A 25,349-nucleotide genomic window follows, 5' to 3' on the forward strand; every position below is an offset into this window, starting at 1 on the left:
TACAAATGCTTTATAAATGTAGTGTCAACTGCCTGCTTGTCCACACTCAACACATCCGTGACAAAGTCTGCTGCTATAAATATGCCAGAACCAGAAAGAGAACTATAGGCCCTGTTAGCTCGTGGAGTTCTTCTAATGCTAAGGGGAAAAAAAAAATCCCCTAAAATGGAGTTGAACCCTGGCTCCAGAAAAATGTTTTCTAAATCACAACCACCAGAATGGGAAAAGTTAGATTTTCAAGGTGCCTCCCAGGGAAGGATTGTCAGTCATACATTAGTTCAGTTTTCCCCCAAACCTTCTCTCAGAAGGGGATCAGAAGTCTCTAATTAGGCATAGCAAATCCTTAGTATCTACTTGATTTTCTTTCTTTGGGCTGCATTTTCACTGGAGAAGAATAAACACACTTTCTCAAATACAATTAAAATCGATCCCTTCTTTTTAGGTCAAACGAAGTCCAATTTATTCAAAGAAAATGGAAGATATTATTGATCCAATTCATGTATTTCAAAGACTGATAGCATAGGGTTTTTACTTTTTATTTTGAAATTAATATAAAATTACAGAAAAGTTACAAAAATAACAATTTCCCTAATGCTCCTATGATACCAGTGTACCAGGTAAAGCCGTATCACTGAGCAGGTCATGTCTCCATGTAGATTCATGTACTGGCTCTCCAACGTGCATGGCAGGACCATCAGCCCCACACTGGATGCAGGGCACATGTTGGAAGAGTCTGACCCATCTCTTCAACCTCTTGAGTCCTGCCAAAATGATGTTTTATTTTTATTTTATTTTTTCCCACCAAGATGATATTTTAAAATATCTGTATGAATTGAAAGCTGCAGCTGATGGTCTCTCCAAGATGATCAGATGCCAGATGTGGATTTGGATGTAACCAACAGAATCCAACCTGATGAGCCCACTGTTTTATCAACCAGTGCATTGGAGTTAAATTCAGTGTTTGGAAAGGATTACAGGACACTGAGAGACATCTTGATTAGTGCAAACCCTGCCTCCCCTCCCCTCCCATTCCCACCCCTCTTTTCTCCTCCTCTCTCCTCTCCTATTCCTTGTTTGAGGTGCACTGGCTGCTCTGTGACCACTACAGGGTCTTGTCCACTGTTCACACACATTCAGCCATCAAGAGTGTGCCAGAAAACCTTCTCAAGTGCTTTGGCTAACAGACTAAAAAACAGCTTTGTTGTGAATATCAGCTGGGTTTTACTCTAATTTAGAGGAATGCTGAAGACTAAAATGAAGTTTGGTGTCCATTGTGTCCAATTGAAGGAGAAGGGAACATTGCACGTTTTTTGTTCTCTCTGTTTGACAAGAAGCACAATGCTGTAAATGTAACCCTCATAGATAGTTGGGTAGATATGGCTATTTTTCAGCTAAAAGAGGGAACCAGTAAAGAGGTCACTGTTCTCCTCCATGAATTCAGCTCTTAGGAAGGGCCCCTGGCTTGTTGGGAATTAACTCACTGTGGCAGAGGTTGTGCTGTGATCTGTGTTCCAGCCGACTGGATGCTGCAGTGTGATGGTGCCAGCCAATGCGCAGAAGTGAATGAGGGCCTGTGAAAACCTGGTTCTTCCTAACACTGTCCTCAGGTTCCTTAAGTGAATTCCAGTACCTGATTTTAAAGGGTTTAGATTTTAAGAATGGTGTATTTTCATGCCTATTGTTAGTAAAGGGACTTACACTAAAATCAGAGTCTTTATTTAGGCCAATTGTTGAGTGTCAATGAATAAAAGCATCATATTAAAAAAAATAGCATAATTTATAATTATCAAAGCCAGGAAATGAACATAGATAAAATATTATTAGTTAATCTGTATACTTTATTCAAATTTTGGCAGTTTTCTCACTTATGTCCCTTTTCTGATCCAGGATTTCACATTGCATTTAGTCCTCCTTGGTCTCCTCTAGTCTGGGACAGTTTCTCAGTCTCATGGCCTTGACACTTTTGAAGAGTACTAGTAGTTATTTTGTAGAATGTCCCTAGATTTGGAATTGTGAATTGTCTTATATTCGTCATGGTTAGATTTGAGATTAGTATTTTGAGCAATAGAAATTATTTATGTCCTTTTCAGTTTATCATGTCAGGAGATACATATTTTATTACTGGTGATTTAACTTTGATCACTTTGTTAAGGTGGTGTCTGCCAGGCTTCTCCACCATAAAGTTATTATTTTTCCCATTGTAATTAATAAGTACCTAATGGGGAGTTACTTTGAGACTTTTTAAATATCCTGCTTCTTATCTTACATTAGCCCATTAATTTTGAATTCATCAGTGTTTCTTGCCTGCAATGATTATTAATATGTTGCATGCCAGTGGTGACTTCTCTTTTCATCATTCCTTTTATATTTACTAATTAAAAAAAATTACAGTTCCATAAGGAAGACTTGTCCCTTCTCACCCATTTATCTATCAGTTTGGACTTAACAAATATTTTATTCCTCAAATTGTTCTAGATTTGGCCACTGGAACTCCTTAACATTGGCTCTAGTGTGCTTTTGACATATACTTCCATCATTTTTGACTACTTCTTTACCTCTAGTTACCACAAGATGTTCCAGACTCATCTTGTGTTTTTTTTTTTTCAGGAACCAACCACTTCAGCAAGGAGCTCTTCTTCCTTTTATTGTAGGGATGGTATTTAGTAAAACCAAGATCTTGGTGCTAAATGTTCTGGTTGCCACTGGAGTATCATTGCTTTTAAATCCTTCCAGCAGAAAGAAAATACATGTATAATACTAACCAACATGTACACACATATTTCTTTATTGCCAGAAGCACAGGTGTTTTTAAAACTCAGCTAAGGAAAAATGCCAGTAGTAGTATTTATTTTGGCAATAGGTTAGAAGAGAGATTTTCATTTATTTAGTATGACCAGCTGTAGTCATCAGGTGTTACTGCTTGTAATAATAAGTGTGAAGTTCTAGGCTTCTTTGTCCTTATTCACAACTTTGCCTCATTTATCAAGTATTTTTTGAACATCTACTAGATGCCAGGCTCTGTGCTCATTAATGTAAAAGAAAAAAGGCCCATACCTTTATGGAACTGACATGCTAAAGTGAGAAACAAAGAATAAACAAATTATAGACAAAACAAGTATAGATTGTGATACGTACTATGAAGAAACTAATGTTCTGTAATTGAAAATAATGAAGCTTCCAGAACAGAACGGTTGATATAGGATGATCAGGGAAGGAGTGCCTGAGGAGACTTAAAGGATTGAGGAAGAGGAGCAGCTGTGGGCAAAGGGCAGTGGAAAGGACATTCCAAGCTTCCGAGAATAAGCTAAAGCCCTGAGGAGAAACAACAACAACTGCAAACAGAGCTTGGGTGTTCTAAGAGCGGGTTCACCTCTTTTTGCCAACTAAGAGTTAAGAAAATGATCAAAAGGACTTGAATAAACATTTCACCAGAGAAGATACACAAATGGTCAGTAAGCACATGAAAAGATACTCAACATCATTTGTCATTAGGGAAATGCAAATCAAAACCACAATAGACACTACTCATACCCAGTGGATGGCTATTAAAAAGAAAGAAAAAAAGAACAAGTGTGCCAGTGATGTGGAGAAATAGGAACATTGTTGGTAAGAATGTCAAATGGTACAGCAACTGTGGAAAGCAGTTTGTCAGCTCCTCAGAAAGTTAAAAACAGAATTACTACATAATCCAGCAATTCCACTCCTAGGTATATACCCAAAAGAAGTAAAAACAGGGACTCAAACAGATTCTTGTAAGGTAATACTCACAGAAGCATTGTTCATAATAGCCAAAAGATGGAAACAACCCAATTGTCCATCAACAGATGAATGGATAAACAAAATATGGTATATATTTGCAATGGAATAGTATTCAGTCATGAGAACAAATGAAGTTCTGACACATGCTGCAACATGGATAAACCTTGAAAACATTATGCTGAGTGAAATGAGCCAGACACAAAAGGACAAAAATTACATGATTCCACTTACATGAAATGTGTACAGTAGGCAAATGTGTAGAGACAGAAAGGAAACTACAGGTTACCAGGAGTTCTGGTGAGGGGGGAATAGGGAGTTATAACTTAATGGGTATAGAGTTTTCATTTCAGGTGATGCAAAAGTTCTGGAAATAGATAATGAAAATGGTGACACATTGTAAATGTATTTAAATAATGCCACTGAATTGTACATTTAAAAGTGGTTAAAATGACAAATTTACATTAGATATGTTTTTTACCATCATTTTAAAAAGTAAAACGTATATTTAAAAAAACCCAAAGCTCTACCCAAATGTAATTTATTTAAGCCAGTCTTACAAATGCCAAGAAAATTAGGGCTCATATCAGATGAATTAAAAGACCATTGAGCGGGGGAGGCTATTATAGCTCAGTGATAGAGTGCATGTGTAGCACAAGGTCCTGGGTTCAATCCCCATTACCTCCATTAAAAGATAAATAAAATAAAAAAACTAATTACTTCCCCCCTAAAAAAAGAAATTTAAAAAATAATGATAAAAGATCATTGATTTTCAAGTTCCTACCTGAATTCTGTCTATGTAATGAGATAAGAAAATGTCAGAATCAAAAATTTTTTTTTCTTAAACTAGTGTTGGATTGCATGATTCATTTAATTACCAGATCTAACCTACTCTTGGAGAGAGCTTCTTCCTGTCCTACCCACAGCTTAGCCATTTCTCCCCTGATCAGGCGTGATGCTATCTGCCATTGGTAAGCTGGGGTACTCGGTGGTATGTGCCTGCAGAGAATTAAAGGTTTCCAGTGTAGGTTTAGATGCCCTTGCAAGACAAACAGAAATTGTAAAAGGAGAAAATGATGCATTTAACTATATAAAATTTAAAACTTTTCAAAATACACCTTTAAAAAAAAGAAGATATTTACAGAACATGAAACTGACCAAGGGTTTTTTTCTAGAATGTATGTGTGTGTGTGTTTGTGTATATGCAGTTCAATAAGAATTCATGCAAATCAATAAGAGAAAAAACAAAATCAGTAGGAAAATGAGCACAAATAAAGAAAATCAGTGACAAACCAAAGACCAAAGGGTGATTCTTTGGAAAGAACAATAAAGTAGATAAATCTCTAGCCAGATGAGGAAAAATAGAAGACATAAAGTTCTAATTTCAGAAATGACAGATGTGTCATCACTACAGTTTCTACCAGTATTTAAAAAGTAAAAGACTATTACAAACAATTTTATGCCAGTAAATTCTACAACTTGGATTAAATAGACAATTTCTTGCAAGACACAACTATGAAAACTGACTCAAGAAGAAATGAATAATTTGAATAGTTTTATCAAACAAATTGAAGTTGGAGTTTAAAGCATTCTATCAAAGAATACTTCAGGCTCACACGGCTTCCCTGGTAAATTCTACCAAATATCTGGTAGAAGGAAATACAAAAATTCTTCCAAAAAATTGAAGCGAGAATATATCTTACCTTGTTGTGTAAGGCCATTAAAAGAAAATCCCTCATGAACCTAGACGTAAAAAATTTGAACAAAATTTTAGATTAAATCCAAGAATATATTAAAAGGACATATGTCATGACCAAGTAGGTAGGGTTTACTTGAGTAATGCAAGATAGGTTCAGTATTCAAAAGTTAATGTAATCCACCATGTTGATAAACTGAAAAAAATAAAATGATCTCAGTAGGTGCAGAAAAAGTGTATGACAGTATCCAACATCCATTCTTGATAAAACAAAATTAACAAAATTCTCAGCAAACTAAGAATAGAAGGAAAGTTCCTTAAACCTGATAGAAGGCATCTATGAAAAACTTAGTTAGCATAACACTTGATGATGAAACAGTTACTTTCACCCCTGAGATCAGGAACAAGACAAGGATGTCCATACTCTCTACTTCTAGTTGACATTTAACTTGGAGGTTCTGGCCAGTGTGGTTAGGCAAGAAAATGAAATAATAAAAGGTATCCAGATTGGAAAGAATGAACTAAAATTCTTTATTTGTAAACAACATAGAATTCTGTGTTCAGCCAAACCAGTCAAGAGTTGGAGTAGAATAAAGACCTGTAAAAGACTCAGAAAAGTGACCTCCTGAACACCCTTTCTTAGGAAGTTACTTGAAGATATATTCCAGTCAAATAAGAAGTAAACCAAGAAGGGAAAAGGAGAGGATTACAGAAGGAATGACTCACTTGTCAGCTGCAGCAAGGAGGGGCCCAGCATGGGAGCGGTGTGGCTGGCCTGGACACTCTAAATCATACATAGGGGGAGCCCAGGAAAGAAGGAATATTATAGACCATAGGGCATTCAAGCTTGAACAGAACTGAGGCTGTAGTAAAGACAGAGAGGGAGTTACAAAGGCAAAAACCTGTAGGCACGGTGGTCGTCTGTGTAAGGAAGCTGGGGTACAGATGTGAAGCACACTAAGGTGAAGTATACATTTAAGCAATGTAATGGGAAATACAAGAAAAAAGCATCCATTTCACCTTGATGTTTTAAGAATTTTTTTCCTGAAAGGGCCCTGGGATTAGGGTAGTGCCCTCCTAGAGAAGGAAATGGGCCAGAGAGAAGATATTCTTGGCCTGGCATACTGACATATTCCTAAATGCTTCTGACTAATTCTCAGATTATAATGCCAGTTTTGCACACCAAAAGTGTAAAAGGAGAAGTGACAGAAAGCTGGATTGGAAGTTAATTGAAGGTCAGCCTGGACCATTGTGGGGAAAAAAAAAACTTGAGGTAAATTTCTAGGTATTGTGTTTAACTCCTTTGGTAATGATCCAGAAGAAACTATGAACAACCTGCTTGATAAAAATGGACACAACAAACTGTTTTGCATGAATACAGCACGGAAAAGAGAAGGATGTTTCAACTTAGAAATGCTGGTGGTTCGGTGAGGCAGAAGTTCTGTTTGGTGAGCTTAGAATAGCCTGATGCTCAGTGGGCAGAAGATATATTTTGGGGACTGTCTTGGAGGCTGAAGTCTTGATGTCTGTCTAGGTGACACTGTCAGGCAGAAGGAAACCAGATCTGGAGGAGGAAATGACAGTATCACAGAGGAGTTAAATAAGTCGAGGGTTAAATTATGTCAAGTGTGGATGTCACCTAGAGAATACAGTTTTTTTTTTAATGGTACAGAAGGCAATAGTTGAAGTGAGAGGGTGCTCGCTTCGGCAGCACATATACTAAAATTGGAACGATACAGAGAAGATTAGCATGGCCCCTGCGCAAGGATGACACGCAAATTCGTGAAGCGTTCCATATTTTTATAGACTGGGATTTCAAAATTGTAGAATAGACTACACTGTACAGCACAGGGAAATATACACAAAATATTATGATAACTCACAGAGAAAAAAATGTGACAATGAGTGTGTATATGTCCATGAATAACTGAAAAATTGTGCTGAACACTGGAATTTGACACAACATTGTAAAATGATTATAAATCAATAAAAAATGTTAAAAAAAAAAAAAAAGAAAGTGAGAGGGCTAGATGATAAGAGAATGGGAAATAAATATAGGTTATCCAAAATCAAAGGTAAATAGTGGATTTAGGGGGAGGGGTGAGTGGTCAACTGTCTTCTGGAAAGATGTGTACTATTGATTGTTCCTACACTGATCTACAGTCAAGTCATGGCAGCTGGAGTCAGCAAGGGCCAGCAGTCTTTGCTGCATGGACCCAACCTGTGTAGACATTTGTTGACTGGCTGCCTTTTTTTTTTTTTCTTAAACAGGTGTGGTGTCTGTCTGTTTTGAGGGAGACAGTGATGGTTACATTAACTTGGTGGCCTACCCTTATGTGGAAAGTGAGACGGTGGAGCAGGATGACACTCCAGAACGGGAGCAACCTCGGCGCAAACACTCCCGCCGGAGCCTGCACCGGTCAGGCAGTGGCAGTGACCACAAGGAGGAGAAAGCCAGCCTGTCCCTCGAAACCTCAGAGAGGTAAGAGGGTGGTGAGTGGGGTTGGAGGTGCCTATCTGGTCCTGTCAGCACAAATACTCAGAATATCTCCAGTCCTGCTACATCATGGGGAAGTAGGGCTCAAAGTTGCGGAGGGATGGTGGATGTTCTTGGGCCATCCACATAGGTGCAGCCTGCTGCCTGTGTTTCACCCCAGTGATGCCTGCTTCTGAATATGGCTGTGGTTGGTTGAGAGAGAATGAGGCTCTGTTAGTCCTTTAGAAGCAAGAATGCCCTGTTTTCTCCAACTTGGTTATATCTCGCATCCCCAAGACAGAAGGTCAAAATGCATTGGTCCACGAAGGTTCCAACTGCTTTCTCAACTGCAGGATGTCAGAGCGCAGTGGCAATGAGCAGCCGTCTAGACCAATGTTCTTTAAGGGTTTTGGGTGTCAGAGCTCTCTGAGACTCTGGTATCAGCCTTTCATTGTACCTAAAATTTAGTTTATTGCATTGGAAATTGATTTTTCTTGTAAATTAGGAAAATAATCTGCAAAGAATTATGTTTCTTGATGTATCATGTGAAAAAGTGGTTAAACTCCTACTAGGGTGGCAATAATCAAAAGGACAGACAATAAAAGTTTGAATGAGGATGTAGAGAAAATGGAACCATCCTACACTGGTGATGGGAATGTAAAATAGTGCAGCTGTTCTGGAAAACAATTAGGAAGTTCTTCAAAAAGTTAAAGCCAGCAACTCCTCTCCTAGGTGTATACCCAAGAGAATTGAAAGAATATATTCACACACAAAACTTGTAACCTAATGTTTATAACATCGTTACTCTTAACAGCCCAGAAGTGGAAACAACCCAAGTGTCCGTCAATTGATGAATGATAAATTAAATGTAGTGTATCTTACAATAGAATATTACTTAGCAGTAAAGAGGAATGGAGTACTGACACATGCTACAACATGGGTAAACCTTGAAAACATGCTAAGTGAAAAGAAGCCAGTCACAGAAAATCACATATTCTATGATTCCATTTATATAAATTGTTCAGAATAAGGCAAGTCCATCTTTTCTGTCCAAGAGACAGAAAGCAGATCAGTGGATGCCAGGGACTGAGGGGGAGGGGAAGATGGGAAGTAGACTGGTTTGGTGACAGGGTTTTTGGGGAGTGATGAAAATGTCCCCAAAACTAGGTAGTGATGATGCTTTATGACTTCAAGAATATACTAAAAACACACACACTGAATTGTTAAATAAATAAAAATATAACTAATGTAAATGAAAAATAATACGAGCTTCCTGAAACAAAGCAGAATCAAAATTGTTTGGTTAACTTACTTTATACATATTTAATCTCACTCAAAAATAAGTTTCAGTGAATAGGATTCTCTGTGACTTGACTCAGAAGTTGAAATTGGGACTTTTTTATCTCTGACATCCGATCACTTCAGCAACACAGGCTGCACACCCTGCCTGCTTCTTACTACTTTACTTATGCTAATACCATTTACTCACTTCAATGGGCTTATGCATCTGGGCCTCCATTTCACCCCTCAGGAAGGTCTGTGGGGGTGGCAAATTAGACTTGATCCAGGCTCCTCCACCCTATGCAGTGAGACCCCAGAGGGTGACTTGTCTGAGCCCCTTAGCAATGTGTTGTGTTCTTTCTTCTTAGCTCACAGGAGGCAAAGAGTCCAAAGGTGGAGCTCCACAGCCATTCAGACGTCCCTTTCCAGATGTTAGATGGCAACAGTGGTCTGAGTTCTGAGAAGATCAGCCACAACCCCTGGAGCCTGCGCTGTCACAAGCAGCAGCTGAGCCGCATGCGCTCTGAGTCCAAGGACCGAAAGCTCTACAGTATCCTTGTTTCTAGTCCAGCAGCACCTGCTACTGGGACCACGGGTCCTGTTTCAGGGCACCTTCCAGTACCATGGCCGAGGCCCTCTCTGTTGAGGGGCCTGTCTGTTGTTCTTATCTCCTTTTTCCATACATTCTTCCTCTTTGTCCTTATTTTCATCAACATGTTGTTTTTTTCTGCCTTTTGGGGCTGTTAAGACTGAAGCTTAAACCTGGCAGTTAGAAGAGTGTTGTCCAGTAGAACTGTCTGTGACAGTGGAAGTATTCTGCATCTGCTAAAAAGTGTGGTAGCCACTACTCACACTGAGTAACTGAAATGTGGTTGCTGTGACTGAGTTACTGAATTTTAAATTTAATTAACTAAAATCTAAATTAAAGTTACCAGGCATGGATAGTGACTACCATATTTATCAGTGCATGTCCAGAGTCAGGGATCTGTGTGTGCGTGCATATGTACACGTGTGTATTTCTCCCCTCCCAAAAGATAATTGAAAAGTAGTATGTTTGATTTTGGTGTTTTTTTTTTTTTTTCCTCTAAGGTTAAACACTGTATCTGTACCATATAAAATAGTTTTAAGATACTAAAGGTAAAAAAATGTTATGAAATGGAAAGTTTTAAGGTCATTTAGTATCTTGAAGCAGTAGACAATAAATAACAAATACTTACCGAGAAAGTGAGGGCATGTGTGCTGAGTATGTACTTACTCAGTTTTCCTAAGTCTTTTGAGGGAGGAACTGCTACAGTTCCCATTTGTAGGTGAGTAAATAGAAGCGCAGGGGCGGTTAAGTGTTGTGCCAGAGCCAGTGAGTGGCCAAAGCAGGATTTGAGAGCACATGCTCTCAGGTATTATGAGATATTTCTGCAACTTTCTTTGTTTTATTGTCACTTGTTTATAGGTTATAGCAAGTGATGAGACTAAAAGGCTACAGATTTAATGGTCTTCTATAAATTATTCTTTAAAGAATTAGGGGATGTCAAAATGTTCATCATCAGAGTGATGCTTAGTGTCTTATCCTCCAGGACGATCTGATTGTTTCATAGTCCCAGTTGTGGAATTGAGGTCCATGCCATGACCCCGGGTGACTTTTAGCAGACACATGACAAGCCTGTACTTTTATCTGAGATTGTTGCGGACAGTAGATTTAGATGAGGACATGGATATAAATGCCAGGCAGTCAGGACCACAGAGCTGTTTTGAGCAGAAGGTCCTAGAAGTACTAAGGAGTAAGTAGAAATAAATGGTCTGCTAGCTTGAAATTGAGTTAGAAAATGGTAAGATAGAAATTTAAATCCAGCTTTTTCTAAAGATTCCTGCTTGGGAATGTTAAATCTGGTTTCTCATTTTTGTAGTAGTGCTACAAAGAAGTCATCTTCCTTATTTCTTAGGCCTGGGTGAAGTACTGGATTAAGTAGGGCCTTGGTTTGCACATGGTGCCAGGGATGTATATGAAACTGCCAGATCTTCTTTGGCTTATTTATGTATGCTTGTAAGACAGATCTAAAAGTAAAATAAAAATGATGACATCAACAAATGTGGTATATACATACAGTGGAAAATTACTTAGCCATAAAAAGGAATGAAATTTTGTCATATGCTACGATATGGATGAACCTTGAAAACAGTTTGCTAAGTGAAATAGCCAAGACATAAAAGGACAAATATTATATGACTCTACTTGTATGAAGTACCTAGAACAGGCAAATTCATAGAGACAGAAAGTGAAGTAGTGGTTACCAGGGGATGAGGGTGGGGGAGCAATGGGAATTATTATTTAATGGGTACAGTTTCTAGTTTCTATTTGGGAAGATAAAGTTTTGGAGATTGGATGGTGGTGATGGTTGCACAGTAATGTAAATGTATTTAATGCCACTGAACTGTACACTTAAAAATGGTTAAATTAGGGGTGGGGTATAGCTCAGTGGCAGAGCGCATGTTTAGCATGCATGAGCTCTTGAGTTTAATCCCCAGGACCTCCATTAGAAAGAAAGAGAGAGACTGTTCTAACATACTTTAAAAAGTTCTATTAAAGAGAAAATTGAAAAAATGGTTAAATTGGTAAATTTTATATATATTTTACCACAGTTAAGTTTTTCATTTTTTTTAAATAATAGGCCAGTGGTGTGAAATCCACATTTGAGAGTTTGTGAGGCGAATACAGATTACATCAGAAGAGAATGCCTCCTTTCTATAGATATAAATGCCAGGCGGTTAGGACCACAGAGCTGTTTTGAGCAGAAGGTCCTAGAAGTACTAAGGAGTAAGTGGAAATAAATGGTCTGCTAGCTTGAAATTGAGTTAGAAAATGGTAAGATAGAAATTTAAATCCAGCTTTTTCTAAAGAAAAACTTCATTGTGCTTTCCTGGCTGGGGTTGGTGAGCATGGTTGTTACTCCCCTTGACTGTGGTCCAGAGTTCCTCCTGCTTGAGAACGTGGTGCACCACTTCAAGTACCCCTGTGTGCTGGACCTGAAGATGGGCACCCGGCAGCACGGTGACGACGCATCAGCGGAGAAGGCAGCCCGGCAGATGCGGAAGTGCGAGCAGAGTACGTCGGCTACGCTGGGTGTCAGGGTCTGTGGCATGCAGGTGAGTGAGAGTAGGTGCTTTCACTTGGTGAAAGCCTAGGTGCTGCTGCCTGCGTGTGTGCCTGCCTGCTGTCCACACCGGCTACCTCCTGGCCCGCGATGGTCTAGAGTCTCCTCTGAGAGGGCGACTCCCCCACAGGTGCTGAGTGCATCTTTATAGATATGTTTCCCGAGCCCTCTTGTCCTTACCTGGGGACCTTGGTCTGGGCTCCAGTGCAGAAGCACTGTGAGAGCCTGTTGCCTTGTTGCTGGGGCAAGTAAGACTCTTGTCTGTCAAGATGTTCCTAGTTCGAGTCCAGCTGGTCTCCCAGGGCAGCTTGGAGGAGGCCTCCAAAGGTGATGGCAGAAAATCTGTAGGTTGGGTCTCTGCACTCTCCTGGCTTTACCACAGGAAAACTTAGGGTCAGTTTGTCCTGACCACTCCAGTTGAGCAGAAAAGCTCAGATTTGTGGGAAGTACTTTCCAGACAGTGCTTGCCCAGGGCACTGTGAAGTCATCAGTCCTCCCTGGTACTCACCCGTCTGTCTCCTGGGGTTTCAGGTGTACCAGCTGGACACAGGGCATTACCTCTGCAGGAACAAGTACTATGGCCGTGGGTTGTCCATTGAAGGCTTCCGCAACGCCCTCTATCAGTACCTGCACAACGGCCTGGACCTGCGGCGTGACCTTTTTGAGCCCATCCTGAGCAAACTGAGGGGCCTGAAAGCTGTGCTGGAGCGGCAGGCCTCCTACCGCTTCTACTCCAGTTCCCTGCTTGTCATCTATGATGGCAAGGAGTGCCGGGCTGAGTCCCACCTGGACCGCCGGTCTGAAATGCGTCTCAAGCACCTGGACACAGGGCTCCCTGAGGTGGCTTCACCCTGTGGCCCTAGCACCAGCCCCAGCAGCACCAGCCCCGAGGCGGGCCCCTCCTCTCCACCCAAGGTGGATGTCCGCATGATCGACTTTGCACACAGCACGTTCAAGGGCTTCCGGGATGACCCTACTGTGCATGATGGGCCTGACCGAGGCTATGTGTTTGGCCTGGAGAACCTCATCAGCATCATGGAACAGATGCGGGACGAGAACCAGTAGGCCCAGCTCTGGGTCCCCAGAACCCCTTCCTCTCCACCCGCAGGCAGGGACCATTGCTCTGAACTCGCCGTGAGGACACACAGACTTGCTTTTAAAGGGTTATATTTCTCTTTGGTGTAAACTAAAAGAAATGTTTTTAGCTGTAGCCTGGAATCCATATATATAAAGTGAAGGAGGGCAGAACACATCCCTTCAGCCAGGCTTCTTAGTTCTACGGCTCTGACTGCTGTGTCCAGGCTGACTTAGGAAGGAAGAGGGGCCCCTGGTGGGCTTGCCAACAGGGATAGATTACCCTTGGACATTGGTTTCTCTTGCCTAGGTCTTTGGGGTCTGTGGCTGCAGAGTCCTGCTGGTTGTGATGTGAAGCCTTGTGTTGGTGCAGGGCCCATCCATGCTCACTCATCCCTTATTCCTCAGATGTAGAGGGATTGGGTGCCCATCTCTTGGGGGACTTTGTAACTTGTGGGTATCAGCCAGCTCTTACAACAGATGTCCCCAGGGCACCATAGGGCCAAGTGGACACAGCTGGACCCATCCTTCTTGGTTCTGATTTTGGCTTGAGTCTAGATTCATGAAGCTGTGCTGAAGCCAGCTTATGACAGAGGGAAGGCCCTGGGGTCCCCAGGCACTCTTTGGCACTTCAACCTGCTCCTCCTCCTGCCTGCACACCCTAGCCTGCCTTTCTCACCAATATCCCTTGCCTATGGAGGCTGGCTACCCACTCATGCCCTACTGGAGGGGGCCTTGCTCTGTTTGCTGAGTGTCCAGCAGGCCTCATCGCCTCTGGTGGCGCCTCTGGTGGCTCTTGCCCAGACAGTATTTCCAATTCTTGTGCTGTGGGTAGGAGTCATCTTCCTCTATTTGGGCAGCTGTGGGTTGGGCTGCTCCTCCCAGGGCTCAAAGGCTGTGGTCTGCTCAGGGTCTCACCTCTCTCCAGGCCAAGCTCCAGGAGGAGCTCCAGGCTTGTGAGGGAGAACTTTAAGCTTGTTGGCTTATAGGGATATTGTCTGGGCCTTGGGTGCAGGTACCCAGGTTCTGCTATTGAGAGTTTTGTCTTATCAGTACTGGGGTCCATCAGTCTGTTTGTCCATCTGCCAGCTCCTGTCTCTTGGGGTCTTTCCCCTGGAGTGTAGCTTTGTTCGTTAGTAAATACTGATTTCCTTCATTCCTGAGAGGAATATTCTCTTTACCATTTCTGAGGTTAGCTTTTGCCCCTCTGCCCTTCTTCAGCAGGTGCTACCTTTTTACAAAGAACTGGTAGCAAGATAAACTGGAGGAGGTGTTTCCCTGTTGGCCTAGCACCCTCTCTGTGAGCCTGGAGTGTGGCCTCCTCAACACTCAGCACTGACAGTGGCACAGTGAAGGCCCAAGGGGTGACCCCTGCCTTTCCCATGGTTTTAGGAGTTTTTGCTGCCAGCCCTTAATGGAATAGAGACCTGTCACCTCTAACATATGTGACCAGGATGTGACACTGCACTCATCCTTTGTCGAGGTTAGTGCCCTCACTACCGAGCCTAGGGCCACTGTCATTGTCACTTTTGGCATGTCCCTGTTTGGGCATTAAAGGTAAGCCTGCTAGCCTGTGTCTGTGAGAAGACTAACTTCCTGGTCCTTAGAGTTGCAGCCCCACATCGTAATTAGGGCTCCTTGATGGGATCCCATCTCTCTTGGCCCTCTCACCCTGGTGCCAGTGGTGGGCAGGTTCCCATTCCTTGGGGCTAGGAGGGACAACTTGTTTGTTTGTGGTCTGTAATGACCATCTTCTCTCCTGTGATGCTCTGTGGCTGCAGCCATAGGGGCAGTAGCTCTTCATTAATGTGGATAGTCATTTCCTGGTAGGGCAGAGGGTAAGACAAAGGGTCTGGGGCCACTCGGGACCCCCTTGATGTAACCTGTCCAGCCTTGGGGCGTGCCTCCCGAGTTCCTGTGTTTTGGGAGCAATGCTGCCCCATTCCATTCTTCATAGAGAAAGAGGCTGTACGCACTTATAGTCACTGTTTTCCTGGCACCAAAAAAAGCAGGGCTGGGATTTGCTGCTTCTCCCTCAGGGCAGGGCCCCTCTTTTCTGCACTTTTGAACACTTAGGAGACCCAGAACTGTTACCTGGTGGGTGGTGGGCATGTGTCTGCACACGCTATTGCTCCCTGCTTCATGCCAGGGAGCCCTGTTTCTGCTGGGCCCTGCCTTCCCAGCCCCAACTTGGGACCAAAGTGCAAGATGGGATCACGGGTTGGGGCGCTCAAGTGGCCCCTCTCTATATAGTGCTTCCCTGGGCCAAGTCGAACCAGCCCCCTAGCGGGGAGGGATGGGCGGTGCTTAAAGAGGAAGGGGACCAGTGTAGCAACTTGCCAGGGACCCCACCCCTCCCTCACATCGGGCCTGTGCAGTGGGCGTGGGGATTCCCCCTAAGGGGGCCAAAGGCCTGGGCTATTTCAGGCAGGAGCTGCTTGCTCACTCACTCACATCTGGCCATGTGCACCACCCCTAGATGCAGATTGCTTTGAACTTTAAAGCTGTTCAATTTGTTTTTGTTTGTGCCGGTTTAAAAAATGTTTTAATTGGGAGAACCCTGGGAAGAGCCTGGTTCCTTTGCTTCTTGGGGAACTGTAAGGCCTCGCCTCGAGGACCTCTCTGCTCCACTCTTCTGGAAGCTGCCTAAGCTTGTCCACACCGCCCGAGCCCTGCGCCCTGATATGACACATGGCTCCGCTTCTGGGCAGGTTGCCTTTTCTCGGGACCTTGCGTGCGGGGGAGGGGGTGCTCCAGCCCTGGGCCGAGCCCGTCCCTTTCTGTACACCTAGCGCTGCCCGCCCCGCTTGTGTCTGAGGTCGTGTCTGTCAAAATAAAGCCGCTAGAAACTGAGGCATGTCCCTGTTTTTGAGAAAACCCCGTGGCCTCCAGAAGACAGGCGTAGTCCGAGCCTTTCTCCTGGCGGGGCGGGGCCGGAAGCGGCTGGGGCACAGCCGACCCTGGCAAGGGAGGGAAAGGAAGCCTCGCCCTTGGCGCCAGCTCCGCCTTTGGATCCGCCAATGGCCGGCTGACCCGCGGGTCCGGGTCTCGGTCCCCATGGCAGCCCGGCGCGCTCAGTTCTCATTGGCTGCGTCTGCCTGAGCGCCGCGCCCCGGCGTTCCGACGCCGACGGCCGTGCCACGTACGCGGCGGCTGATTGGCCCGCCCTGGCTCACGTCACTGCCCGCACGGGTCAGGCCCTAGTTCCGGGCCCGCCACTCTCCGTCTGGCGTCGCGCGTCCTGGTTCGCGGTGGCCCTGGCTCCAGCTCCGTCGTCAGCGCGGAGTGAGCGAACAGGGTAGAACCCGAGTCGGTCAGTTTGGTGGGTGAAGGGCACAGGGCTGGGCACGGCGGCGGGAGTGTGCGGCAGGGGTCAGCCAGGCGGGCCGCGGACACCTCGGAGCCCGGGACTTACTCTCCGGCCGCCTGCAGGCGCAATGAAGGCACTGATCTTGGTGGGCGGCTATGGGACGCGCCTGCGGCCGCTGACGCTAAGCATCCCGAAGCCGCTGGTGGATTTCTGCAATAAGCCCATCTTACTGCACCAAGTGGAGGCGCTGGCCGCGGTAAGGCCCGGGGCTGGGGCCTTGGTAGGACCTGGGGGATGAGGGACGGCCAGAGACTAGGGGTCCGGGATGCCTGTGCCTTCGGCTGAGCCTGCCTTGTGGCCGGCGCTTTTCTGTCCCACAGGCAGGCGTGGACCACGTGATTTTGGCTGTGAGTTATATGTCTCAGGTGCTGGAGAAAGAAATGAAGGCTCAGGAGCAAAGGGTGAGTCACACTTTAGGTTCTCTCCCTTGGTCCCCACTCAGCTTCCCACCTTGGTGGGAGGAAACCTGACTGGGGCCTTCTCCCTTCCAGCTAGGAATCCGAATCTCCATGTCCCATGAAGAGGAGCCTTTGGGAACAGGTCAGTAGGATAGGAAGGTCCCTTGGGGAGGGCTTAAGAGTCAGGGAAGGGGCAAGACTCAACCTGGATGAGGCCTGCCAAGCCTGATTCAGGACCTCAGATCCCAAAATGATGGTGACCCGCCCCCCTCCCCCAGCTGGGCCCCTGGCACTGGCCCGTGACCTGCTCTCTGAGACTGCAGACCCTTTCTTCGTCCTCAACAGTGACGTGATCTGCGACTTTCCCTTCCAAGCCATGATGCAGTTCCACCGGCACCATGGCCAGGAGGGCTCTATTGTGGTAAGGGAGCGAGTCTTTCCTCTCCGATATTCCTGCCCTCCATGCCCAGCCTCTCACTCCTAGCCCTGAACTGCTCCCCTGATGTTGTGGCTGCAGAGATGAGCAGTATATGTGCCTGTAAGCTCTTGGGGCACAGCCCCTGAGATTTAAGACAGCATGTATATCAAGACTCAGGAACACTGGGCTAGGCTTGAGGTCCCCCCGCACTCAGGTGACCAAAGTGGAAGAACCCTCTAAGTACGGTGTGGTGGTGTGTGAGGCTGACACAGGCCGAATTCACCGGTTCGTGGAGAAGCCGCAGGTGTTTGTGTCCAACAAGATCAATGCAGGAATGTACATCCTGAGCCCTGCAGTGCTGCGCCGCATCCAGGTGTGTAGAAGCCAGCTGAGTGGGCTTGGGCAGGGCAGGCCACCACTGCCACGACCTTGCTCATGAGCTGCCCACTCCCACAGCTGCAGCCTACGTCCATTGAGAAGGAGATCTTCCCCGTCATGGCCAAGGAGGGGCAGCTCTATGCCATGGAGTTGCAGGGTGAGGCAGGGAGGCCACAGGGTGGGGGTGGTCTGTGGCTGGCCTGAGCCCCCTGATGCATTCTCTCCCTACAGGCTTCTGGATGGACATTGGGCAGCCCAAGGATTTCCTCACTGGCATGTGCCTCTTCCTACAGTCACTGCGACAGAAGCAGCCTGAGCAACTGTGCTCAGGCCCTGGCATAGTGGGCAACGTGCTGGTGGTGAGGCCCATGCCCAGCCCATCATCAACCCCTTCAGTCTTGGGGAACAAATGGCCCACTTTTGTTTTCCCCACTGTTCTCAGGACCCCAGTGCCCGCATTGGCAAGAACTGCAGCATCGGCCCCAACGTGAGCCTGGGTCCTGGTGTGGTGGTGGAGGATGGCGTGTGTATCCGGCGGTGCACAGTGCTGCGAGATGCCCACATCCGTTCCCACTCCTGGCTAGAGTCCTGCATCGTAGGCTGGCGCTGCCGTGTGGGCCAGTGGGTAAGCCTCTGGGCTGGGCCAGGTGGGGAGAGTGGCAGGGAATGCCCCTGCCTCACTGACAAGGCCTGCCCCCTCCCCCCCCCCCCCGAGGTGCGTATGGAGAACGTGACCGTGCTGGGCGAGGACGTCATAGTTAACGACGAGCTCTACCTCAACGGGGCCAGTGTGCTGCCCCACAAGTCTATTGGCGAGTCAGTGCCGGAGCCTCGCATCATCATGTGAAGGGATGCCTTGGGGCTAGCTGAGCTCCCATTTCCCTCCTGGCAAGGGGAGCACTGGCTCGACCCATCAGAAGGCCCTGGACTCATTGCCATTTGGCTGGGGAGGACTGGATGAGGATGAAACTGTTGTACACCTGCCTCCTGCAGTGGACATACTCTGGCAGGATCCTTGTTGGGCACACCCCACAAAGCCCACTCCCTCAAGGAGGGCCAAGGCAGGACTGTATGTAATAATAATTTAATGCTCACTGTGGCCCTGACTGAAAGTCGAGCTCAGGCACAATTAGGGCATGGCTGGGCTCCCGCCAACGAAGTTACACACAGGCAAGGAGGTTGGATGTGGGGCTGGTGGGTGGAGGACAGGGCAAGGGGAGCTCATAAATAGGGCCCAGCCTGGGTTTGGGTTCAAGGGTGGGGACTCCTGCTGTGAGGGCCAGGCAGGCCTAGGCAGCCGAGGAAGTAGCACTTGTGTTGGCTGCTTTCTCCCAGTCCTCTACGGACACGATGGTGGCTTTGCAGAAAAAGCAATCCTTGTTGTTCATCAGGTGCTGGTTGATGCAGGCTCTACAACAGGGGATGGCATGTGGGCGGCCTGTGTGTCCCTGCTGTTCCCTGCCCAACCTCCTGTGCCTGTGGGGCCCACTTACTTGCAAGACTTGTGGCCACAAGGCTGGAACACAGCAGAAATGGGGTGAGCATAGCAGATGGGGCAGAGATCTTCCTCACTGGTGGGCTGCAGGGAGCAGAGTACAGGGTGGGCTGGAGTTGGATGTCCAGACAAATCGACATATACTGTGCACACAATTGTGCTGATAAGTATTTGGGTGGTGTGGACCCACATGCTGTGGCTTCACTCACCAGGGAGGCAGCTGCTGCCTGGGCAGATGCAGAGGTCAGGTGTGCCAGCATCTGTTCCACTAGGGCCAGCTCCTCCACACTAATGTAATCTGTGTCTGGGGAGTGGTAGGAGGTATCAGGCCAAATGTGGCCTGAGAACCCAGTGCCTCTTGAATACTCCCAGCTTGGGAATTTGTTCTTAAGACTGCCGACCTGGCCCAGACCCAAATCCCTCTCTCCCCTGACCCACCCCCAGCCCACTCACAGCTCTGTAGGGAGAAGCGCTTCCGGTCAGGGGCAGGCAGGGCAGTGCCAGGGGCCGGAGGCTCTGGCTGCCCCAGGAGATAGCATATAGAGCGGAGCTGGAAGCAGGGATCAGCCAGGAGCACTGATGTGGATCGCTCTCTCCTAAGTGGGAGAGGGTGCCAAGGGTAGTCAGAAGGCTGCGCCTGTCTTGAAATCAATGTCTATTGAAGAGGTGGGGTGGTGTGACAATCCAACCCACTTGCATTATTGACCCCTTCACTTCACCCCATCCCTAGACTTCTCAGCAGTCCCCCTCAACTAAGTCCAAAATCCCCATAAGACCCACATAGCCAAGGTACCAGTTTTAAGGAGGCTCAGGGTAAATTGTGATACTCCACCTACCCCCCTAATATATAACTCCTCAAAGAAAACACATTAGCAGCTTAAAACTATGCTTCCCAGGTTTCCCCTTCTCTTCTGGGAGATGAGTGCTCTGGAAAGCTGCAGGCCAAGTGCAGGCTGAGGCGTTGGGGGACAGACTCGTGCCCCCTCTGGCGGCCACGCGGGGTCAGTGATCGCCAGGGGGCGTGGCTGCCCCGCCCCCTCAGTGAGAGCCAATGGGAGCCTGAGGCCCCGCCTCCTGAGCAATCGCCTCCCAGAAAGTATTTAGAAGCTGAGCCTTCAGGAGAGCGCTCGGAGAGAGCTGGGAAAAGCGGAGGAGGAAATACTGAGCAGAGCGTGGCCTTAGCTCGCAACTACAAACCTGGAACCAGGGAGCGGGAGCAGCCGGCCTCGTGGGGCGGAGCCCGCACCCTGCCTCTCCAGCCATCAGTCATTTAGCGCCCAGCACGTCGAGCCAGAGAAGTGGGTGAGTCTCAGATCTGCGTCCTAAGCGGAGCTGCCTTGTCCCACCCCTGGTAGTGGCAGCCATGGCCCGGCTAGTGCTGCAGGGCACACTGCTGTGCATGCTGCGCATCGGGTTAGGCACCCCGGACTCCGAGGGCTTCTTGCCCCCTGGGCCCCATAATTGCCCCTACAAATGTGTCTGCACTGCCGACCTGCTGAGCTGCACCGGCCTGGGGCTGCAGGATGTGCCGGTTGCATTACCAGTCACGGCTGCAGACCTCGACCTAAGCCACAATGCGCTCCAGCACCTGCGCCCTGGCTGGTTGGCGCCCCTCTCCCGGCTGCGTGCCCTGCGTTTAAATCACAATGAGCTGAACGTGCTCGGTCGTGGAGTCTTCAACAATGCCAGCGGCCTCCGGCTGCTTGATTTATCATCTAATGCCCTGCGGGCTCTTGGCCGCCACGACCTCGATGGGCTAGGGGCACTGGAGATGCTGCTGCTGTTCAATAACCACCTGGCACACTTGGACGAGCATGCCTTCCACGGCCTGCGTGCGCTCAGTCGTCTCTATCTGGGCTGCAACCAACTCGCATCCTTCTCTTTCCACCATCTGCACGGTCTGGGTGCCACCCACCTACTTACTCTGGATCTCTCCTCCAACCGCCTGGGACGCATCTCCATACCTGACCTGGCTGCATTGCCAGCCTTTCTCAAGAACGGCCTTTACTTGCACAACAACCCATTACCCTGTGACTGCCACCTCTACCACCTGCTTCAGCGCTGGCACCAGCGGGGACTAAATGCTGTGAGTGACTTCACACGCGAGTACACGTGCCTGGCCTTCAAAGTGCCCACATCCCGCGTGCGCTTCTTTGAGCACAGCCGTGTCTTTGAGAACTGCTCAGCTGCCATGGCTCTGGGTCTAGAGCAGCCTGAAGAGCAGCTGCATGTGCAGGTGGGACGGTCCCTGAGGCTACACTGTAACACCAGTGCCCCAGCCATGCGCATTGCCTGGGTCTCGCCGCAGCATGAGCTGCTCGTGGCACCAGGATCTCGCGACGGCAGCATTGCAGTGCTGGCTGATGGCACCTTGGCCATTGGCAACGTGCAGACAAGGCACCAGGGTGTCTTCGTGTGCCTGGCCACCGGGCCCCGCCTGCATCACAACCAGACACACGAGTACAACGTGAGCGTGCACTTCCCACACCCTGAGCCTGAGGCTTTCAACACAGGCTTCACCACACTGCTGGGCTGTGCCGTAGGCCTGGTGCTCGTGCTGCTCTACCTATTCGCACCGCCCTGCCCTGGCTGCCGCCGCTGCTACCATCACACCTGCCACTGCCGCCGCTGGCCCCGAACACCCAGCCCACTCCAGGAGCTAAGCGCACAGTCCTCAGTGCTCAGCACCACGCCACCCAACGCATCCAGCCGCAAGGCCAGTGTCCACAAGCATGTGGTCTTTCTGGAGCCTGGCAGGAGGGGCCTCAATGGTCGTGTGCAGCTGGCAGTAGCTGAGGATTTCGACCTCTACAATCCTGTGGGCCTGCGACTCCAGGCTGGCTCTGAGTCTGCTAGCTCCACAGGCTCCGAGGGTCTGGTGATGACCTAGGCTGCCAAGGGCCCCCATCCAGGCCACCGCCTGCCCGCTGCTTGCCCTGTTCCTTGCTGCTGCCTAGAAAACTGCCAGATGCTGGTAGAAGCACTGGGCTTGGTCCTCCAGCCCCGATGTGGGCCTCAACATCAACCACAGTGACCCCACTCACTGGTACAGGGGTTGGGTTCCCCCGCCTCTCTCCTGCTCCACCCCAGCACAGGACCTAAAGGCCCCAGGCCATACCAGGGCCTGCTTGTGCCCACATTCCTTGGGACCTCCTGGCCAAATGTCCCATGAAGATTGGAACTGAGGCCCATCTGGAGGAACCCTTGCATTAGAGCCCCAGGTCCACTCTCAGGGGCTAAGGCAGCCCTCAAGGAGTGGCGGTAAAGGACTGAAGCATAACCGCTTTCCCCTTTCCAAGCGGATGGGAAGGGAATGGCCCATGGGGAACAAGGAGGAGGACCTCAAAGGAAGACGTAGCCCCCACCCTCAGAGTGGAAGGAGGAATTATAAGCCCTCCTTCTGGTGAAATACAACTCCCCATGCACCAACATCCAACCTACTTTAAGCATCACAAGTCCATCCAGAGTCTGGTGGGCAGGCATGAAACAGGCAAGGCTCCTCAAGAGACCCTCAGGGGCATCCACAGGCCACTCTGAGGGCAGAGCCTCTCCCATGGGCTCACAGGACAGCAGTAAGGGGCACCAGGGCCTGTGCCCCTAGCTTTTCAGCAGTAAAAAGCCTGCTGAGCACAGCCAAGATGGGAGGGCCGAGCCGGAACTCGCTGTCCCTCGAGAGTAGAATCCTCTTAAGGGCTGGCACTGGTCTCGGCCTAATGGCTGAAGCAGTGCCCTGGCTTCATATGCATCTCACCACTCCCACTGCAGGGAGGCAGGGAAGGGGGGGTCTGGGAACCCCTCCTGAGTGGGGGGCCCCTACAAGTGTCCTGGATCCAGTTACTGTGGAGTTTCTTAATAAAGGTAGTATATGCTCGTTGCTGGAGCCTTCAGACGCAGGTTAACGGTGTGTGTGCTCCTAATCCCAGCAGTGCCGTCCTAGACATCGCAGGATGGCACCCCGCCCCTACCACAGAGCCTTGGTTCCCCTGCCCCTGCCTGAGGCATAGCCACAGCCAGCAGCTCTGACCATGACCAGAGCACCCTGCTCTGCTGAAGTCCTGGCTTCTACTTAGAGCTGCTGCTGCTGTTGCACTGCCTTTCCTCCACCCTCAGACCTGATACTAAGGTCCCTGTGAGAGACAAGGAAACTGAGCTGTGGAGAGGCACTGCCCAGCCCCCTCCCCATCAGACAAGCCCAGCTCCCACAGGGGCCCCCAGTCCCCAACACTCACCCTGAGGCTGGGCCGTGCACCAGAAGCCGCACCAGGATGCCTGTCACTGCCACCAGAATAGGGTAGTGGTCCACGCTCTCTAGGCCTAAGAAGGGAAGGAAGGGGATGAGCTACGCATGCGCTCCTGCTGTAGGGGCTCCACCCCTGCCTGGCTGACGTCATCCATGCCTCCCACTGTCTTCCCCACAGAAGGGTGAGCTAGGCTGGGGGTGCCAAGCCTGACTGTCCCTGTACAGACTGTAGAATCAGGCAGCACTGCTCCTGGCGGAGAAACCAAGGCCTGTGGTGTGCTGGGTGCCGGGCATCTAGGTCCTCACCAGGCAGCCGCAGGGTGACTACACGATCAAATAGGTTCCTCTCAGCTGTCACCCGGTTCAGCACCTGATTCAGCAGCTGTGAGGGCAGGAAACCATTGGTGGATAGGTGGGCTTACAATTGGGGTGTCCCCAGGGTGCCAACCCTCCTTGCCCAGATGGACATACCTGTGCAAGACGCCGCAGTAGCATCTCAGAGGTGGGCCGGGCCCAGTCGAGGAATATCTCAGGCACCAGCGTGATGGTCATCTCTAAGACCCGCAGCAGGCTAACTGAGAGGTCAAAGCAGGTGGCACATACCTTGAGCTGCCGGCTGTCCACAAAGTTGCGCTCCAGGCGTTCAGCAGCCTGCTGGATCTGAGCCGCCAACAGAGAGATGGGCAGCAGTCAGTGGCCTGGCCATACCACAGGTCATGCCTCATCCTCTGCAGTTCCCTCACCCATGAGGTCGCCCCATGACCCACCTCCTGGATCATGCCGATGAACTCAGAGAAGGCCCAGTTGAGCTGGTTGAGGACACTGTTGAGGAAGCTGGGTGCCACGTCGGGACCCTCCCGCAGCAGGTCTGCCATGTGCTGCTGTAGCAGGGTGGAGGGGCAGGGCTCTGGGAGACGCGGGGAAGAGGAGCATCAGGGACTCCAGTCAGTGGCCCCTGCTTTTCTGCCTGTGCCCTCACTCACTGGGCTTTTGGTGTAAGGGCAAAGAGGCTCCCTGGGAATGCTCAGGTCATGATGGCAGGGGGACAGGGTGCAGTACCACCTGGGGGTTAGGGCTAAATCTGTCCCCTCCCTCTGCTGAGCAAACCGCAGGCTGCAGTTGTTCCCAGCACTACCCCGACCCAGTTCTAGAACAGCCTCCTAGCCCCAACCCGATCCCCAGCAAGTTCTCAGTAACATGCCCTTCAGGAGAGGGCTAGACTTAGACAGAGTAACCTAGACTCCTCCACTCCTATCAAGGCCATTTCTCCCAAGAGCCTAATCGGAGCCGTGCCATCCTCCACTGTCCTCTGCTGCCCTTGGCCTGGCCTTGGCACATGGCCAAAGTGGTGGGTGCCAAGTCTGAGCTGACAGGCGGCAGTAACCAGAGCCCTCAGCTGCACCCAGGCTGGGTATACCTCCCCCGCGCTAATCAATAGTTCCTGCAGCAGCAGGATGTGAATCTGGCCCCACTGCTGCTCTCCATGTGCAGCATAGGCCCACCCTGGAGGCAGGATCCTGACAACCAGCAAGGACTTGCTTTGTGACTTTGCACAAGGCACTCAGGTTCTAGGGACCCCTTTGGTCCAAAACACTGCCCACAAGGGCAGAACCATCCATGT

At 48.8% G+C, this 25,349-nt stretch overlaps 4 protein-coding genes, 1 non-coding gene and 1 pseudogene across 13 annotated transcripts in view; 5 read left to right on the forward strand and 1 right to left on the reverse strand.

Annotated features, from left to right (window-relative positions):
- Positions 1-16,282, forward strand: part of IP6K1 (inositol hexakisphosphate kinase 1) — a 62,218-nt gene extending 45,936 nt beyond the window's left edge. For both annotated transcript variants that reach the window (XM_031470335.2, XM_064496536.1), the window contains 4 exons: positions 7,724-7,934; positions 9,578-9,759; positions 12,172-12,347; positions 12,887-16,282. In XM_031470335.2, the coding sequence (XP_031326195.1) occupies positions 7,724-7,934; positions 9,578-9,759; positions 12,172-12,347; positions 12,887-13,420 (1,103 nt within the window). In that variant the 3' untranslated portion in view covers positions 13,421-16,282. The remainder of the gene's footprint in view (positions 1-7,723; positions 7,935-9,577; positions 9,760-12,171; positions 12,348-12,886) is intronic.
- On the forward strand, positions 360-5,512 carry LOC116158231 (aminoacyl tRNA synthase complex-interacting multifunctional protein 2-like; annotated as a pseudogene).
- Positions 7,148-7,254, forward strand: LOC116158383 (U6 spliceosomal RNA). The gene has a single exon (XR_004142689.1). It is a non-coding gene; the product is annotated as a U6 spliceosomal RNA (small nuclear RNA).
- A 318-nt stretch (positions 16,283-16,600) lies between the features above and the next one.
- GMPPB (GDP-mannose pyrophosphorylase B) lies at positions 16,601-19,092 on the forward strand. 3 transcript variants are annotated; one of them, XM_064496537.1, is made up of 9 exons: positions 16,601-16,751; positions 16,862-16,995; positions 17,120-17,200; positions 17,291-17,339; positions 17,476-17,618; positions 17,830-17,988; positions 18,072-18,150; positions 18,225-18,352; positions 18,436-19,092. In XM_064496537.1, the coding sequence occupies exons 2-9, from the start codon at positions 16,867-16,869 to the stop codon at positions 18,838-18,840; spliced, it is 1,173 nt and encodes a 390-aa protein (XP_064352607.1). In that variant the 5' UTR covers positions 16,601-16,751; positions 16,862-16,866; the 3' UTR covers positions 18,841-19,092. The 3 variants fall into 3 exon arrangements, with proteins under 3 accessions (XP_064352607.1, XP_064352608.1, XP_064352609.1); XM_064496538.1 differs by having other exon boundaries at positions 16,603-16,742; XM_064496539.1 differs by having other exon boundaries at positions 16,613-16,995; positions 18,436-18,618; positions 18,709-19,092.
- Positions 19,062-25,349, reverse strand: part of RNF123 (ring finger protein 123) — a 34,319-nt gene continuing 28,031 nt past the window's right edge. For 5 of the 6 annotated variants that reach the window (XM_064496533.1, XM_031470326.1, XM_031470327.2 and 2 more), the window contains exons 32-39: positions 24,496-24,635; positions 24,200-24,388; positions 24,035-24,110; positions 23,718-23,802; positions 19,942-20,084; positions 19,698-19,792; positions 19,487-19,572; positions 19,062-19,403 (exon numbers count right to left, since the gene is read on the reverse strand). In XM_064496533.1, coding sequence (XP_064352603.1) covers positions 19,283-19,403; positions 19,487-19,572; positions 19,698-19,792; positions 19,942-20,084; positions 23,718-23,802; positions 24,035-24,110; positions 24,200-24,388; positions 24,496-24,635 — 935 coding nt within the window. In that variant the 3' untranslated portion in view covers positions 19,062-19,282. Of the gene's footprint in view, positions 19,573-19,697; positions 19,793-19,941; positions 20,085-23,717; positions 23,803-24,034; positions 24,111-24,199; positions 24,389-24,495; positions 24,636-25,349 lie in introns of all 6 variants that reach the window. The other variant, XM_064496534.1, reaches the window with a different exon arrangement.
- Positions 20,083-23,363, forward strand: AMIGO3 (adhesion molecule with Ig like domain 3). Its single transcript, XM_010978368.3, has one exon. It carries the CDS (start codon positions 20,852-20,854, stop codon positions 22,376-22,378), a length of 1,527 nt encoding a protein of 508 aa, XP_010976670.1. The 5' UTR covers positions 20,083-20,851; the 3' UTR covers positions 22,379-23,363.

This window comes from Camelus dromedarius, chromosome 17, assembly GCF_036321535.1.
Source record: "Camelus dromedarius isolate mCamDro1 chromosome 17, mCamDro1.pat, whole genome shotgun sequence".
NCBI lineage: Eukaryota > Metazoa > Chordata > Mammalia > Artiodactyla > Camelidae > Camelus > Camelus dromedarius.